This window comes from Tyto alba, unplaced genomic scaffold (genome assembly GCF_018691265.1).
Source record: "Tyto alba isolate M040663 unplaced genomic scaffold, T.alba_DEE_v4.0 Super-Scaffold_27, whole genome shotgun sequence".
NCBI classification, from domain to species: Eukaryota; Metazoa; Chordata; class Aves; order Strigiformes; family Tytonidae; genus Tyto; species Tyto alba.
This window is the reverse complement of record NW_024881301.1, coordinates 29,204,162-29,222,106: the sequence shown is the minus strand read 5'-3', so window position 1 is coordinate 29,222,106 and position 17,945 is coordinate 29,204,162. Positions and strand designations below refer to the sequence as shown.

The 17,945-nt window shown below is 41.5% G+C and overlaps 1 protein-coding gene across 10 annotated transcripts in view; it reads left to right on the top strand.

Moving 5' to 3' along the window:
* Positions 1 to 17,945, top strand: part of FHOD3 (formin homology 2 domain containing 3) — a 415,762-nt gene that overhangs the window by 340,101 nt on the left and 57,716 nt on the right. For 9 of the 10 annotated variants that reach the window (XM_042797959.1, XM_042797958.1, XM_042797961.1 and 6 more), the window contains 3 exons: positions 5,069 to 5,374; positions 9,160 to 10,049; positions 16,544 to 16,702. In XM_042797959.1, coding sequence (XP_042653893.1) covers positions 5,069 to 5,374; positions 9,160 to 10,049; positions 16,544 to 16,702 — 1,355 coding nt within the window. The remainder of the gene's footprint in view (positions 1 to 5,068; positions 5,375 to 9,159; positions 10,050 to 16,543; positions 16,703 to 17,945) is intronic. The other variant, XM_042797954.1, reaches the window with a different exon arrangement.

Sequence of the window (17,945 nt, the reverse complement as noted above, 5' to 3'; positions counted from 1 at the left end):
AGCCGTGGACAGAACCCAGATTACTTGCACCCCGTGCAGTTGCTTTGAACATGGAGGTCACCATCTTCCCAAGCAAGGGTGAAACTGCAGAAGGAAAACACTTCCTTGGTGCTGTGCATAGGACCCTCCAAAGAGTCTGCAAGAATGATGTTAATGGACATGTGATATTCGTCTGCAGAACTCAGAACCTGAAGTCAAATAAGAAGCGTGTTCTTCTACTAGCAAAACAAGAAGTGATTTTCAGAGTCAGATTTATTTTATGCCTTTTGTGCTGAAGTATCCTTTGGCCATCCAGTATCTACTGGGCTTAAGAAGGAAATGGATTTTGTCCGTGGAACTTTGTCCCATGCTGTGAAACGTCTCAGTATTGTTACCCAATATAAAAATCTGGACTTGCTGAGCTGAAGTGTTTTCTCATCTAAAACAATTGGTTCCATGAAAGTAATCGAGTCTTGTAAGACTTAATCTTGTAAAACTTGGGGTATGGCATTCAGAGGAAATGAATGCAGTCCCATAACTGCAAAATGGAACTTAATTTTTTTTTTTTTTCAGCACAGCTACTTCCTCTTTTGTAATTTCATTGGAGAATATTTTATGAAGTGCACATGTGCAGTAAAGGAGAGCAACAATAACCAAGACATCTCTGAAGTCAATCCACAAAGGAATTGGAGATGAATCCCTCTTTGAGAGGAGCAGCTCTTTTAGTATTTGAGGAAGTGAGCAGGCCAACCCCAACCCAAGTGCACACTGTGGGCAATAAGAAATCTTCTGAACTTACTAGTAGCTGAGCAAGGTTCTGAAGTGTGCCTGGTGAAAGCATCTTGGCAGATGAAGCACCAGAGCATGAGGGTGCAGTGAGACCATTGCAGCCCCAGTTGTGGAGCCATGGTACAGAAAGTCAGAGGAAGAACCGGGGTGGGGGTCAAAGAAAGGTAATTTCAGACTTGATGAAGAGCAAGCCATTTCCCTACTGGCAATCACTCTTTGCTAGTTTTTACCATCACAGGGAGTGGGAAGAAAAGATTCAGGTGGGGGTGGAGAAAGAGGGAGAGTCCGTGCTGAATTCACAGCACAAGGAATCCCATGCTGGAGAAACTGGAGGGAGGTAACAACCAGGACGTTAAGCAATGCCTGAACAACTGAAGCAGGAGGGCTTGGGTAGTTACAGCCGTCTTCAGAGTTACTGTGTGCACCCTCAAGAGACACTTAGCGTGTGTATCTCCCAGCTTCAAGTAGAGATCAGGGAAAATAGGTGAAAATGTGGTTGCCTAATCTGTTACCCTGGCGGGGGATTAGATGTGGGACCAGAGGGATGTCTGTTCTCTCTGAGGGCTTATAGTACTGGGGGGGTTGAGGCCTCAGCAGCAGGTACTAAGGATGCAACATCTTGTGTCTGCTTCAGAGTTCATTTATAGCTTAGTATCCAAAGAAAAGTAGTTTCCCTCCATGTCCCTGTATAGCCTTATAAGTTGATGGCCATGTTTTTTCAAAAGGGAGAAGCTTGTTGTCCTCCCTAACCTCTCACTCAAAAGAGGGCTGTCACCAACATCTGATCAGATGAAGGCAGATCATGTTGCTAGGGCTTTATGTGACCAAGTCTTGAAAATATCAGAAGATGGAGATTACAGCATCTCTCAAAATGACAAAATCTTTACACATTCATTGAGGGACCCTGCTACCATCTTTTTTAGTGATGAGGTTACACAGCTTCTTTGGGAAATTTCATTCTTCTGAGAAGTCTCCTAATTTTTTTCCAATAATACATTTCTAGAGATTAAGTTCTGGCAGAAAAAGAAGTGGGCATATGACTCAAAAATGAGTCCTTAAGGCCACATTCAGTTTTCCGCCTCCTGATTAATCCAATTGCAAGTAAAATTTCTGCTCATTTAAAGACCTCAACTCACTCATTTGTTTTAATAGCAGGGAGGGAGGTTAAAACTAAGCCTTGAGAGAAGTGTGAAAAACAGCATATGCGAGTGAAAAGAGATTACCTCTACTACTGAATCTGGCACTCCCAGTTTAGGTTTTAAGAACTGTATATGTGTAAGAATTGTGGTGTTTTTTTAATGTTTCTTTGTTGTTGTTGTTGGTTTTTTAAATCTGTTACTTATAATGGCATCACACTTCTTAATGTCTCAGGAACACCTTCTTTGCTGTCGATGCTTTTGATATGACCATGCTTGCTTCCCTGAGTCTTTGCACTCTGCACCAGCAGAAGTCTGAAGATGGGACAGAACCTGGTCTTTTATTTATCTCTGTTGCCACCTGCAAGGTGGCCACTTAGAGTAGTGTTTTGTCTGGTGTGAAAATGGATCCAGTAGATATGGGACTGAAAGTTCCAGCTCATTTCAAATAGGCCACTACCAGGCATTCACTGAAAATTGTGATTTTTGACATCTTTAGAAGTTCTCGCCAATATCAGCACAATGGATTACACGATGGAACTGCAAGTGGTGGGCACACGTCTGGCTTGATGGCCTTGTTCTCCTGCTAGTGTTTGCTGACAGATTTGGTTTTGAATCGCTTTTTAAAGGAAGCACTACTGGACTTAGCTCACTATTTGTAAGTTATTTGAGTATAGGTGGATTGTTTGCCTAAAGAGAGAGAGATAGACTGTCAAAATGAGTGTCAACATATCCTTGTTTTGTTCTAGAAGTGCTTAGATTTTGATACTCCTTGAACTCAAAAGAGCAGCCTGTGTTAGTATATTGCTCTTTACTCTGTTACGTATTAGATTCTGCTAAGATACTGCATCTTTCTGGTATGTGTGGAATATTCCTTGTTTGAAGAGTATCCAGAATTCTTCTGAATATTCTCATTTTCTCAAGCAGTTCTTATGTCTCCCCTGACTTTATCCAACTGAATTTTCAGTGTAGCTTCACGATGACAAAGGTGCCATAAGCATTAGCAGTCCTGGCCATGTTTTAATCAGCTTCTTTCTCCACATGAGCTTTATGGAGTTGACCTTTTTAGTTATTGCATGACAGCTTTTGTTTTTAGAGAGAAACATCTAAAATTCATACATAACTATGATTATTCAAGGATCAGTTGATGATATTTGTATGTATGGACCACTGCGGCACGTCAGGCTCGGAGTCTTTCATGCTATACTACATGTTAGCATGTTAGTTCCAGGAACTCCTGAAGGATCCTAAGCTTCCTTCTCAATTATATTCAAACTTTGGCTTGACTTGAAAATGCTCTTGTGCTATACCTACACACTGAGAGCTGGGGTCAGAAATATGGGATTCAGAGTGTCTGCCAACTTCTTGCTAGCTCTGTCTAATTTTGAGTCCCTCGTAGGCGGTGTCCAGGGTACAGTCCTGGGTAAGGCACATTCAGAGAGACAAGGCAGAGTGCAGAGCTGCTTGCATGCCTAATATTAGACTTTTAGATGTTCTCTATGTAGAAGGGCAGGAAAGGTAAGCTTCTACTTGAGAGTGTTTTAAAACATCTTACAGGGATTTGAGTGAGCATGGGCTATATATTAAACATACTCTGTGTACTTTCATTTTATATAAATGTATTATATATACATGTTTGGTTATTTAACTAACTACACATTTAAAAACAACTGTGAAAATGCAGAAGCTTAGCTCCAATTAAACTAGTGGCAAAAAAATAATTTGCAGTTTTGTACATTTAAATTATATGAAATGAAGTGGAATAGTGTGGTACTGAAGATGCATTACTGAAAGCTAGCTCAAAAACGTATATGGTATTGTAAATAAGCACAGGCGTTGTTAGAAATCATTATTCTTTTGTGGGTGCCTCAGGAAATAGGACAGGCAAGCAATGTGAAACATTCTTAGGAAATCATTGTGACCTTCATTATTCCGGCTTATTCTTTCTCAGGATAAATCTATTTACCTGCTCCCTAGAGGACTAAAATGTTTGGATTGCATTCCAATGTGACACTTTTTTTTTTCCTTCAAAGGTTCATGTAGTTCTCAAAGAAAGTCTCATGATATATCATGTGATCCAGAAACCATGATAAGACCAGAGGCTCTTTTGCAATATTGTAATGAAAAATAGTTAACAGAGGGGAAAAAACAAGTATGACTTGGTTATTGTAGTTCAGCCATCCAACACAAAATTTAGTACAGAGGGAATATGGGAAGTATGCAGAACTAACATGCATGCCCATTTTCATCACTCTTGCATGGCCATTTCAGTTTTCAGAAAATTGTGAGCTGCTTGATGTGAATATGTGTGGATGCTCCTCAGTTTCTTTGCAGCATGCAGAGAATATTTGCATGTGAAAATCTGCTGTTTTAGCTAAAAACCCCAGAGGTGAATGAATTAATTTCACTGTCATTGATAAAGCAGGGAAGAAGAAACCAAGTGTAGTATCAACAGTTTTTGCTGTGTGCAACCGATAAAAAAGCTCATCATATGCCATATGCCAACTAATTAGAAACTAAATTTGTGCCATATGCCAAGCAGTTGGAAGCTTTGTTCAGTTTTGATGTGGCTGTTCGGAAGTAAATGTGCATGAAAAAAAATATGGGTTTTGTCAGCAAAATGTGTGACAGTGCCATTTCCAGACTGTGCCATTCAACTGTGTTAATAAAACTAATATTTGTATTTTTTCGTTGAAGTGTTCCTCATCAGGTGAAAAAAAAGAATTCTTCCAGAACCCAAAGAAAAGTCAACCAAAAGCCACAATCTTCCTCCTTTTTGCTTTTTTAAAAGATCTCTTCCTTCCTGGCTCTGTCTAGGCACTGAGTTGTCAATGTCATACTCAGGTGGGATGCCCATTTTCTGCTGGTTCGTTCAAATCCTTATGCGAGTCCAACACTCCAGCTGTGGAAGTATGTATAAAAGCAGTGGGCTGGATCCAGACAGCAAGCCAGGGGGTTTGCCAGGCCACTCTCACGTGCAGTGCTGTTGTCCCACAACATTCATCAGTCTGTTGCTCCTGATGTTCAGCATGCCGTGGACTTGCTTTTTGTTTTCTTTCCATACGGCACCTGTACAACTTTCACGTCACTCTCGTTTAGAGGGGTGAGCCTGAGACGACTCCGTTGTTAAGTGAATCTCTTTCTCCCATTGTTTTCTCCACCAGTGAGTGCCAGTGAACCCGAACCAGAGACAGAGACAGAACCAGAACCAGAGCAGCAGGCTGAGGCTGAGGCCGAGCAGGGAACGGAGACTCCCAAGGAAATAGAGGCTACAGAGGTGGGACCAGAGAGTGAGGTGGAGCAAGGACCAGAGAGAGAGCCAGAAGAAAGTGCAATACTCAGTGAAAAAGAGAGGCAGAATGAGGAAGTGAATGAAAAAGACAACTGCTCTGCATCCAGCATATCCTCAGCAAGCAGCACTTTAGAGAGGGAAGAGAGAGAGGACAAGTTAACCAGTGACAATGAAACTGGTAAAGTGAAGCTTTTTCAATAATGGAGGGTTTCTGGTGGAAAAAAAAAAAATAATGTTAAATTAGAAGCTCTGTTGTTTTGTTAATTACCTAACAAACCCTTTGCACCTAAGACTTTCCTCACCACGGCCAAGTCTGGTCTACTCTCTGCTTGGAAATCCACAGACTTTCATGGGGCTTCTATGTTTGAGGAACAGTAAGGCCTTGATGAAACAAGGTTCCCTTTGATTTGACACCATTTTCTTCCCTTAAGATTAATATATTAATTATTGAATCTTTATGTTGCGCTGACTTGCATCTCTAGCTCCCAGAGAATTTATTTGGGTTTTCTACACATAAAACAACGAGACATGGGGCCATGCTGACATGATTCATCATGAGATTCCAGATGTGTACTCCCATCCTTTTAGTGGAAGAAGAGCAATGAGGACTGGGATGTTTGTTTCTTCCCTCCAGTTCTCCTGTCTTGGTTAGGCTTCAGAAAGCAGAGAGAGATACGTAGGAGCTGCTGAAGATAGGTCTGGGCTGTGACCAACTTTAGCTTGTGTGAAGGGAGCACGTGAAATAGTCCTTGTCTGGAAAATACCAGTTCTGCAGTGACCAGTGGTTCTGGTCAGATATGCCAAAAGGCACCTGTAAAGGCCTAGCCTGGAAAAGATCTTAAGAACCAATTTTCTGCCTGGAAAGATAATGACAGCAAGAGCTAGTCATGCAGCCTAGTCAGGAAGGGAGTAAAGGGCAGATTTTGGCCTTTGTTGATTAATTACTCTTTTCCCCTTTTTATAGGAAGGTAAAGGAATGCAGTGTACTTAGGGAATTTGGTTCCCAAGTTTTCTTAGGGCTGAATAGTGGAGTGCATTGTCCTATGTTTTGTAAGTTCTAGATAAGAAAACAAGAATTGCTTCACAGTGTGAAATAGTCTTCCTCTTTCCTGAAAGAAGAGGTAATAATTGAATCATGAGGATTATCTCACAGAGATAAACTCTCAGATTGTACTGTTCATGTTTAAACCCTATAACTTTATTTTTTTTTTTAATGGGAAAAATTAAGTTAATTTTATTCAAGTTTAAGAGCTATTTTATTTTCAACCAGGACTAAGATTGACTTACTTAAAATGCTGTTGTGCTCTTAAGGAATGAAGATGTACATATATGTAGGAAAGGGAGGGAAGGTATGACAGATGAAGGATGTTGTTACACTGTGGCATAGTCCATCCAAGATAATCTAAGTGCAGGTAAGGGAGAACAGGTTACAAGCTTTTTCCCCTCATCTTGTCTGTTACCAACCTGTTACCTCTCTAATTAAGTGCTCCTGTACTTTTTGTTATAAGCTAAGAAATGTACCCTGTTATTAAAAAGTCAACATCTTAAAATTGACCTACGTTACCAGTAGACCAAAGATTTATTAGGTTGTGCTATGTAAGAGGTGTCATGTAGTGAGTTGTTTTCTCTCTAGTAGGTGAGGAGATTTGAAAAGCAAATTGAGAGCACTTTGTCCAGCAGTTCTCACATTCCCAACAAGCAGTTTGCCATTTATGAGGTGGCCCATTGGTTCTGTCCAGGTGCAGTAAGGGCAAAGGAATAAAGCCTTTTGTCCTGGCTCCTTCTTCGTTAGCCATCCTGCTGAATTTGGCTTCCAAGTTTTGTTTCTCTGGTGGTATTTCAAAGCTTTACCTGTGAAGAAGAGGGCAGAAGAGGCCACCAAGGTAGCAAGAGTCTTCACAGCAGTAATCTTTGATCAGCTAGGGCAGATGGGGACAGACTTGGGGAGCCCCTGTTAGAGATTGGGTCTGGAAGAATTCTGATGAGCAGTTTTGCAAAGGGATTAAATCCTGGAGGATCCCAGCTGGTGAAACTGAGAACAGGTAGGTCATATGGGATTTGTAGGAGGGATCCTGGAAGCAGTCTTCAACATCTTTGAAGGAAAGGCTGAGAGTAGGGGGAAATCCTCTGTTGGGGGATCAGCAGAGTAAAATCTATGGTGTGGGGAAGGAGTTGTCTAGTCACATTGTCCAGTGAAACTACCTCAAAGACAAAAATCTAAGAGACTACCTTCGGTGACAAATCTTGGTGAGAAAGCAATCCCATGAATAAAGTCCAAAGAAAAGCAAAACAGGTAATGGAAGCAGTCAGGCCTCCTGCAGGAAAGTAGAAGTAAACAGTTTTGGAGGTTGTTTCCATTGCTGAAAAAAAAGTCTTTCTTTTGCCCTGGGTTAAACCTCTGGACTTATTTTAAAATGTGGTTTAGAGGTTGATCTGAACAGAGGTGAGGAGTCATTGCTGCCCATATGCTTTGTGCTGTGAGACCCATCCTACATTTTAATTTGGTGTTAATTTAACAGAGCAAAGGGGTGTTGGGGGGCCCTGGGTGATGGATCTCACCAAGGGGGACACCTTCTTAGAGCACAGGGCTAGATGTCGTGGTAACAAAGCAAGTCCGTTGATGAAGGAAGCCTTAAAACATGTTTAAAGTATTGAAAAAAAGTGGGAGCATACGGGGAGAAACAAAGATAAAATACAAGTTCAAAAGAAAGGGCAGCTGACAGGTATAAAAGGAAATCTTTAACCACAAGGACCTGAAAGGAAGGTAGGCTAGTAATCAAAGTTAAATGTGTTTGAGAAATAGAGTTTATTTATATATATAATCATAAAATATGTAAAAGCTATTGGGACAGAAGGAATTCCATACAGGAAATGCAGTAAGTGTGAAGAATTATCTTTGCCCATGTTTAATCACTTCATCTGCTGCCCACTGGAAAAAGAAGCACCATAATTTTTAGACACATTATCCACATTGGTTAGCAGTGTTATATTCAGGGAAACGTAGTCGAAGAGACACATCATTTATTTTTACAATTTGACCACTGCAGATTGTTATTTATGGTGCTGTCTCAAACATGGTATTTTGCAGATTATTGTCGAGAAAAGCAGTAGTCAGAAAGATGGACCTTCATTACAGTGACATGTTAAATGATTGTGATGTGGGAAGAAGGCCATTAGGCTTTCAATGCCATCATATATTACAGGGAGAGTAACAGTGTTTGATGATCAGCATTTTCAGAAATCTTCTGTAAAAGTGCTCATATTCCTAGAAATAACTTTAAAAATCTTGCTTATGCTTATACTCACTGAGTTGCCCTGAGAGCTGTACCCTGGGCATGCAGCCTGCTCTGAGTTTCAAATAGTCCATCTTATGTAGATGGCCGAGGTACCCAACCAGGTGGTCTGAGGAACAGCCAGATGTGACAGGGAGGAAGGAGGAGGAAGAGGAGTAAGCATTTACATGTTGACCTTGACATCAGGCAGGCAAGATCTCTTTTTATAAGGAAGTTTTCCTGGGGTGGTTCCAGTTTATGGCCAGGTGAAAAGTACGACGATAACCTATTTTGTGCCATTGTCGTGATATTTAAGCCCCATTCTGGATTACTAAAGGTTATAAGTATTTATGCACTGTATAAAATGATCTGGGGTCGTAAGTACAAAGTGAAACCTGACAGGTTTCAGGAGAAACCTGAACCTTGAAATCCTGACAGTTGTATAGTCTTTCCCAAGCTACACTGATTGTTTCCTGCTCCCATTCCTTTTTTGAGAATTACTCCCAGCCCATCAAGATTGGGCCATATGTCAGCACTGTCACTTATTTCAAAATTTTCAAAGCTACTGCTTGCCCGGTTTCAGACTAATTGTGCATGTGTCCTGCAAATGTTTTCTGGTGGGTTGAAGGGTGTTCTTGGTGCTCTGGCTCCCTCTCCTTGACCCTTCCCATCTGTGTGTGTGTGATTTCAGGTCCGTGGTCGCAGACCATTCAGGATGCTGGTGTGAATGAGCAGTGCAGCAACATCCTCAACAACAAGCGGTTTATGCTGGACATGTTGTATGCGCATAACAAAAAGCCCAAGGATGAAGAGGAGAAGGAGCTGGAGGCGAAGGAGGAAAAGAAGGAGACGGAGGAAAGCGAGGAGTCGCTCACTAGCCTAGCCAGTAGGATCTCTGTCCTTCAGGCCACAAAGCAGGCCAAAGACGAAAGTGTCAAAAAGATGGAGATTGGAAATCTGGACAACCAAGGCAGCGTGAAAGCCTTTGCAGAAAAATTCAACAGTGGTGAGCTGGCCAAGGGGACAGCCATGCCTGAAGATGAAATCAGTGAACTGATCCCTGAGAAAACACCAGCACAGCCAAAGAAGGAATCTGACTACATCTGGGATCAGCTCATGGCTAATCCTAGAGAACTTAAAATCAAAGACATGGATTTTACAGACTTGGGGGAGGAGGATGATGTAGATGTGTTGGACATGGATATGGGTCCTGGGGACTCCCTTGTTCCCCCTCCTCCACCTCCACCTTCTTTTCTGGGTTTGCCTCCTCCACCACCTCCCCCGCTGTTTGGATGTCCGCCTCCACCTCCACCCTCTGCTAATTTATTGGCTCCTCCTCCGCTGTTCAGCACTCCTCAGGGTTTAGGGTCATCCCAGGTTTCTAGGGGTCAGCCAGCATTTATAAAGAAGAAGAAAACCATCCGTCTGTTTTGGAATGAGGTACGGCCATTTGAGTGGCAGTGTAAAAACAACAAACGCTGCAGAGAATTCCTGTGGTCGAAACTGGAACCCATTAAGGTGGACACTTCCAAACTGGAGCATCTCTTTGAGTCTAAATCCAAGGAACTGCCTGTCACAAAGGTACAGCTCGTGTTCAGCTTGCTATTATTTTACTATTGTATTGGTATTCATTCTGACTTAGATCTGGATGATTTATGTTGTTTATATGAAAACAGTGGAAATTACTGGACGTGTTTCTAGCTTGGCCTATGATGGAAGATGTTCCATGGCCTGAAACTAGGAGATGAGCCTCAGGTGGTGTACGTGCCAAGCTGCCCTCTTGTCTCAGGTCTGCTGGTTTTAGGATATCACTTCAGGTGGGGAATACCAACAAATTTTACATTAGCTTGTTCATAGCTGAGTGCCAAACCAGATATTGAAATCTGAAATATTTTCTGCTAAATTTGCATAAAGGTCACAGCGTGATGTTTCATATCTGTGTATTTGACAGTTCTTCATTTGGTAATATTTTCCTAATCATTATGTAGAAAGGTTAGAACATCAGACTGGATCTGCTGCAAAGAGCCTACAAATGTGCTTTGTTCTGAAGGATGGATTTATCAGCTGGACCAAGTTTACAGCTGAACTCTGCAGAGGTGTCAGGTTTTTGTTTTACACTAGTGAACAGGCCTATTTTAAATCCTTACTTTGTACAATGTGGTTATCCAAATTTTAGCCCAGAAGCTGGCACAGGAAATAACCTCTGCAGCTAGGGTTCCCTCTTCCTTAGTATTGTTAGAAATAAATTCACAAAGGCTTGTGACATGGCTGTTTAACATTAGACTCAACAACAAAAGGAAGTCTTTTATAGTTACATTTAGTAGGAATTTGAAGTAGCATTTAAAAAATTATTAGCTTGAACATTTGTTTTTCATGGCTACATAAACTCTTTTTCTTCTAAGCAGAATAATCGATATCAGGGAAACAATGTTTTTTTTCCAGTTAAAACGCTAGTAAAAGATGTCCATCTCTTTTAAAATAAATAAACCACTTGTATGTTTTCTCTGTATGCCTGCATGTTTTATAGTGACATAAAAACCAGTCAGTACCTTGAATATTTTACTTCTCTTCGACTGGCAAAAGTTGTTACATATATTGTATCGTATATATTATTGTTTGCTCTTAATTCGGGGAGACTGGATGTCTCACGGTAAAAGTTCTCTGTGTCAGCTGTCTGGATTAGTAACTCAAAATGTTCTAATAGTCATTCTTGATCTTCTTGGCCAAGTGGAAACATTGCAATTTGAACAAGCAAGCGCCTCATTAAGTAACTAACAAACAACAGGTACATAAATAGATGGCTGACATAGATCCTGCCATCGCTGTTCTTAGCTCAATTTTTTGTGGTGCAGATGCACGTAGATCCGCAATGTATGGCACAGCAGCTATAAAACACATTCAGTTGATCGTTCATTTGGCCAATGCTGAGATTAATTTCTCTCTCTAATTCCTTTTCTGCCGAGGAAGGAATGCTGGTGACGTCATGGCGTGTTACTCCTCATCTCTCTCGCTGTAAATACAAATCTGCCACAGATGGTTCATAGATGGAAGGAATGAGAGCATTTTCTTAGATCCATAAAACATTTAATTCCTCGAATTGAATGTGGGATGATGACATATTTGCCATTTCCAAACTTTAGCTTTGTGCTAAATGCCACTACCGTAATGGATCACTCTGGCTGATTCTTAATCTTTTATTCTCACCTGAAATTTTGATAAAATGTTAAATCATTGGAATTTTGACTTGTTTACTTTTCCAGTCATTCACTGTGCACGTTCCCAAACTGCCTTTGGCCATTTTCCCTCCCTCACACTTGCTTCCCAAACCTGCCTGATGCTTTGGCACAGCTTTTGGCTTCTGGCTGGAAGATGAGTGAGCAGGTTTCTTTGAAATTAGTGCAAGTCTGAGAAATGATTTAGGTGACTGCTTTCCTCGTGGAGACGAATAACTGCTCTCTGCATGAGACGTTATACTTTTGGCTCTCTTTCCACCCCGTCCCATAACACAGACATAGAAGTCTCATTGTCTCTGTAGAGAAGACAATGGTGACCGAGGAGTACCATAGTGGAAGTCTACCCAGAATTCTGAGACTCCTGCCTGGTTTTGGTAAATACCAGCAAATCTTCCAGGGTAGGAGACTGTCCTTGGCTCAAGTGAGAGTGGGAATAATTAAACACACCACTGAATCTGTACGACAGTTGAGTTTTGGTACAAAGATTGCACTCAAATTAGGATAGCTCTTGCTTTTTCCAGACTGCTTGGTTTATTTCCAGGGAGTACATTCCCCGTTGTGTCTAGTTTCTCCTGTCCAATGGCTGCAATCCAAAACAGGTTTATTCTATAATATCGTAAAGTCTGACTCACAGCTTAGTTGATTCAGCTGAAAAAAAAAAAAAAAAAAAAAAAAAAGAGTGCAGAGCAACAAATCAAAGTCAGATCTCCAGATTTCATACCAATAGATGGGAGCAGGTGCATGAAAAAGGAACAGTCCAGAAGGATGAGAGGAAAAGCGAAGTCAGGGTGTGTAGCGGGGGGCTTGGCTCTATCTTGTGCATATGCTCTTTCATACAGCTGTAACCAATTTTACTCCAGTTTCTAATCCTTCACTGTGATTTCCACAACACACAGCTATAAACAGCTACTTCCTGGCTCATGAGAAGTTTTTCATTAAACACAATAGACTGCAATAAAATAAAGTGGATTTTAAATGGTAGGATATAATATGTGAGTTTGGGGGGACGGGGGATGGCTGGGAGGGGAGATTCTTGATTTTAGGAAAACTTACACCACACTGGACTATTTGGACGTTGATTATCTGCACCTTTAGTTGCAGAATGGCTGTTTTCTAGAACAGAGGATCATGACATTATGTTTGCGAATAGAAAGTGAGTGATCAGGTTATCCTCTCCAAGCCAGTCTAGAATTTCCTCTCTCTCCGCCAAACAAAGCAGGTATTTTGGCAAAGGACTTCAAAGTGTTTATTTTTCTGTGAAGAGAAATGAAAACATGGAGTCTGCTGAATCAAACGTTGTTGTTCAGCCCTTCTGCCATCCACTTGGTTCTGTGTGTCATTTGAAAGTATTATTTTGCTGATTCATCTATACCCTGTGGGTATAGCGATCCATCATGTGCCCACAAACACAAAAACTAGTAGGAGGGAAAAATTAAGGAACATGTTTTCATGTACATGTGTATATGCATTGTCTAGACACATATTCCTTTTGAAAACGTTTGTTGCAATTTGAATAAATGCCAAGACAAGTTATAAATGTGGAGCAGAATTTCTGGAAAAGATTATGTATATGTATCCTGTTCAAAGTCAGTGGCAGCTGAGCGATTCCATTTTAAATTCCCTGTGCTAAGTCCTTGCTAATTAAGATAGAAATTAAAAACTGCCATTTCACTATTAAGGGATTGCCCCTTTTTTTTTCTGTATTACTGATGCAGATTGTTCTGCAAGTTTAAATGCAGGAGATATTTCTGTCTTGGTGCTGCTGTGTAATTACTTATTTATATGGCCACTGGAAAAGTGATTTAAAATTTTCTGCTTCCCATATTAATTAAAGCAAAGGTGCGTGTTTTAGACTATGTGTTCATCAGACCGCAAATCACCTTCTGTAGGATGAGAACAGTTTTTAAATAACCTATCTGGACTACCCAGCCTTCAATAGAGGCAACAGAATCTGGCCAGTTAGGTCTTGTAAAGACCTAAATTGACTGTAATTGTTAATATATTGCAGGAACATTTGTTTCCCACAAATTATGCCACCTGATATATTTGTATTTTATAACTAATTTTGTATTTACATTTATTAATGTAATATCCAGCAGTTCAGGGCTTACGTTACACACTGATATGTTAAAATAAAAAATCAAGTGCACTAGTGCACTGTTCCCTCAAGCATTTGAAGTCATTCTCTGTTAATGAACTTATAAAGCACAGTCTGAAGTCACCTAATATTGTAGTAGAAATTAATAGTTGTAGCCTATTTTAACAGTCAGACACACATGTGCAATTTCATTGCAGACAAAAAGCAATTATTTTCCTAGCAGTAGGGTAATAAAGCTCATAGCAGTAAAATCTTTCACTTTTCTTCATCCTTTTATTTATTTGGAAAGGATTTCTTTGTAGCTCAGCCGTCGTCCCCAGAATGGATTTAAAATCTCTTCTGCCCCTGTTTTTGGAAAGAGTTACTTACCCCAAAATTTAATACCCCATCTGCAGTTTTAGCTCTGGAAAATACCTACGTGCATACATCCCCTGTACAGCTCATCTGTCTTTCATAACTCATTGCTAAGGAGCGAGCACACTGTTGCAATCGCAATCATCCCAGTGGTTAGCATCATATGTCCCCCAAATGAATATGTCTCTTCTTGTCAAACTTAGGAACCTAAAAACGGAGCTGCAGATCTGAGGCTTACTTACCCATACCGCATGTGGGAAGCCTAAATTTAACTCCTTTCCCCAGCCTTTTCCATTCTGCATAAATTCTTTGGAGCTGTGTAATTCTGTGCTGCGAAGGACAAGGTAAAAAGTGGTGGTTTAAAAAAGGCTTAGTGCAGTACAGACTCAAGAGGAAGCAGTCTCTGGTGAACCCTGCTTGTTTTTATGTGGTTTTGGCCACTAACTGTGGTCCTGAAACTGTGATTAATGGCCCTGAAAGTAATAATGACTGCTTTAAAGGAGAAGCTGCATCTCAGATCCTTCAGGTAGCTCCCCAAGGAAAAGAGGACTCTCTTACTCAAAGAAAGGGAAGTTCAAGAAGCCTTCAGGGATGCTTTTAAGTCATTAAGAAGAGAACAGTTCTGACAGAACAGACATACAAAAATTGAAAACAACTGTTATCTTTGCTCTCCTAAAATTTATCCTGTTTACTGCAAAAGTGTTGTTGATTTTTGAGTTTAAAAAAAACCGACCCTCATTACTTTCACAGATCACACACACGTGGTAGTCCCCAACGCCTGTAAACTGCCCTTGCCTTCAGTCTCGTCTGCGCACAGAAGCTGCATCATGCCCCGCTAACCGTGTTGGTGTGATGCCGCGGTGCCACAGGCGTGCCGGGCAGACTGCTGGGACCGGCAGGCGTACATACGGCACCCTGCGCAGGCAAGGAACTGAGCTATGCCACAAAAAGGCATCTCTCTAATGATACAACTGCATTCCCATTATGGGATGACCCACAGCTGGAGGTACTTTGATAAAATCATATTTACTAAGTTAGACAGTTCTTCCTACACAGAAACAGGGTGTAGACGTGGCGGTAGGGTATTTTTTCACTCAGTGTCAGGCTCAGAGGAAGTGGAGAGCAAATCTTCATGGTCTAAAATGCAACCTTAAGCACAGATTGAGGCTCGAGCAGTAAGAGTTTCTTCCTGGGCTTCCCCCTGATCCACAAGAGGTGCAAGAGACACGAGTGCTGTAGACAACAGGGATGGTTCCCTGTTCTGAACAGTTGCGTGGGCTGCCGCACTGCAGCCGGGAAAGGAGGATTGCTTAGTCTCTCTCTTTGCCCCTTTGATGTGCACTTGTGCTGAGCCTGATGCTGCCCGAGCCACGAACTGCAGTCCAGGTAACGGGCTCTGCAGCCTGAAACACAGAAATGCAGCGAAGAATCTCTGTGCTTGCCTTCATCAATGTGCTGGTGGTCTCCCTGCATTCCCGTGCTTAACAGCATCCCTCAGCCCACCTCTGATAGGGCAGAGGAAGGGGAAACACAGAAAACACGTTTCCAAAGTTTGTGTGTATAGAAAGGGAGGAAGAACCCTTGTGTGTGAGGAGCAGAGTCCTCTCCTCTTGCAGCTTTCATTATTATTTATATTTCGGTTTATACTGAAGGTAAGGTCCAAAGGTTATGTCTAGTCTCAAATAAAACTTAAAAAAAAAAGCAGAAGGCTTGAAATTGTTCTGTACCTGTGAAGGGATTGATGGACATACTATGAGCTGCAAGGTAAAACACCCTTCCTCTGGCAGCCAGAGGTCAGAAAACCATTCCAGTGTCTCCAGAAAGGCCTCTACAGCTCATTTAGCAGTGCCCAGCGTGGATTTGTAACACGGGAGAGTGCTGGCAGGCGGGTGGGAGCCACCCTGCTTGTTTCCCAGCCAGCCACAGAGGCAAGAGAGAGCCAGTGGCCACTCCGGGGCAATGCATCCAAGGGGGAATTGAGCCCTGGAGCCCACCAGCCACCCGGCTACTGCCCCACGGGCCCTGTGCCGGACAGTCCTGCCTCACAGCAGAGCTCTCCCCTGGCAGAGACAGCTTCAGGATTCTTTCAGACTGACTCCTGCCCCGAAACGCAGCATTCCCAGCCCTCTCAGGAACTCCTGTGTGTCAGGCTAGCTCAGCTTTGCACGGCATCTGAGACTGCGCTCAGCGCTCTGGTGAAATCCTGGCAGCTCACGCTGACACCAGCAAGGATGTAGTAGAAGAATTCAGCTTTTTTGGATGACTGTAAATTAATTAGATTTATTTTCAGTGTCAGCACTCTTGAGTAGGGGACATCATTAGTGAAAGGAGTGACTTTTCATTTATAAACAGGCTGGAGGAATAATATTCTTGTTCTCTTCTTTACCAAGAAAACTGCTGCAGATGGGAAGCGACAGGAGATCATTGTATTGGACTCAAAACGAAGCAATGCTATTAATATTGGCTTGACTGTGTTGCCCCCTCCCCGTACTATCAAGACTGCTATTTTGAACTTCGACGAATATGCCTTAAACAAGGAAGGAATAGAGGTAAGAAAGAATAGTTGATGTCTTCAAGCCTGCATTTTCAACGTTTCCTTTTTATTTTTTTTCCAGTGTTGCACATGGTACAGGCCCGACTTTTCCTGAAAGAGGGAAAAGGGGATGTATTATATCACGACTGAGTGTTGAAACTCGTCAAATCAACGCAGTGTGCTCAGAAGCATATAGTATTTCCCTGAGGTTGAGCATGCTCAGTAAACATGGATTCTCTGCTTTGTCTGTGTCTAAGTTTGAGTAACAATGGTGTTAATTCCTGTCAAGATTTTCAGAGTATTATCTGTTCCCCTGAAGCTTGACTGAAATATTGTGAGCATCAAGGATAGGTAGTGAGTTACCAGGGCTGATGCAACTGGTACAGAGTTTAATAAAGTTCATGCCCAGCTAGCTGTTGGAGTCAATCTAGATTGTATATCTAATGGAAAACAAATGCAGTGACTCGTGCTGCTCAAAATAGCATTTCTGTGTTACTGTTGTTTGAAGAAAAGCAGTTGGTATAAAGATTACAGATGATGTAATTTTTACTGTTACATGTTTGACTTTGCAGATATTCTTACCAAGATCCAAGATGAGCTCTGTTTATTATTTTTTTTATCAAAACATTTTTCTTCTATGAAGTGTAAAAGAAGCCTGCTTCTCCCCTGGGTTTTTTCATGGTGGTTGTATTAATTTCAAACCTTTCTGTTTTGTTTTGTTTTTTTATAAGCCCATATCATCTAGTAAGAGTAATCTACATGGCTACAAATCTCAACCAGTGGCTGAGCTGCAGAGGTCATGTATTGATTCACCGTCACCTTTCAGTGGTTTGGCACTGTGTTTCATGATTTCCCCCTTTCCACCTTCACTGTGCTGACTACACAAGAAAATGAGAAAAGCTGGCTGGAATGGAAATGGAGTTGCCAGCACTTAACATGCAAAAGAAATACTTAAGGCAAAAGATGGTTCTAGGTAGAAGGCAAGGCCTGATTTATCCCTACTAGAATATAGTTTCTTCCCAAAGCTATATTACTTATTTGCTATATGCATACCTTACTCATATTATGAAGGTGACAAATCAGGCTAGAAAGGTAATTTTTCATGTCCCACCACTGCTCCTCCAGTCAAGCCCAACACACAGACTGCCAGTTAGATCTCAGTGCTGTAGGCAGTGCTTCCATACAAAGTCCAACATAAAATGGCTGATAAAGAAGGACACGTCTTTGTTACCTTCCATGTCTCATCTCCTTTGAACGGT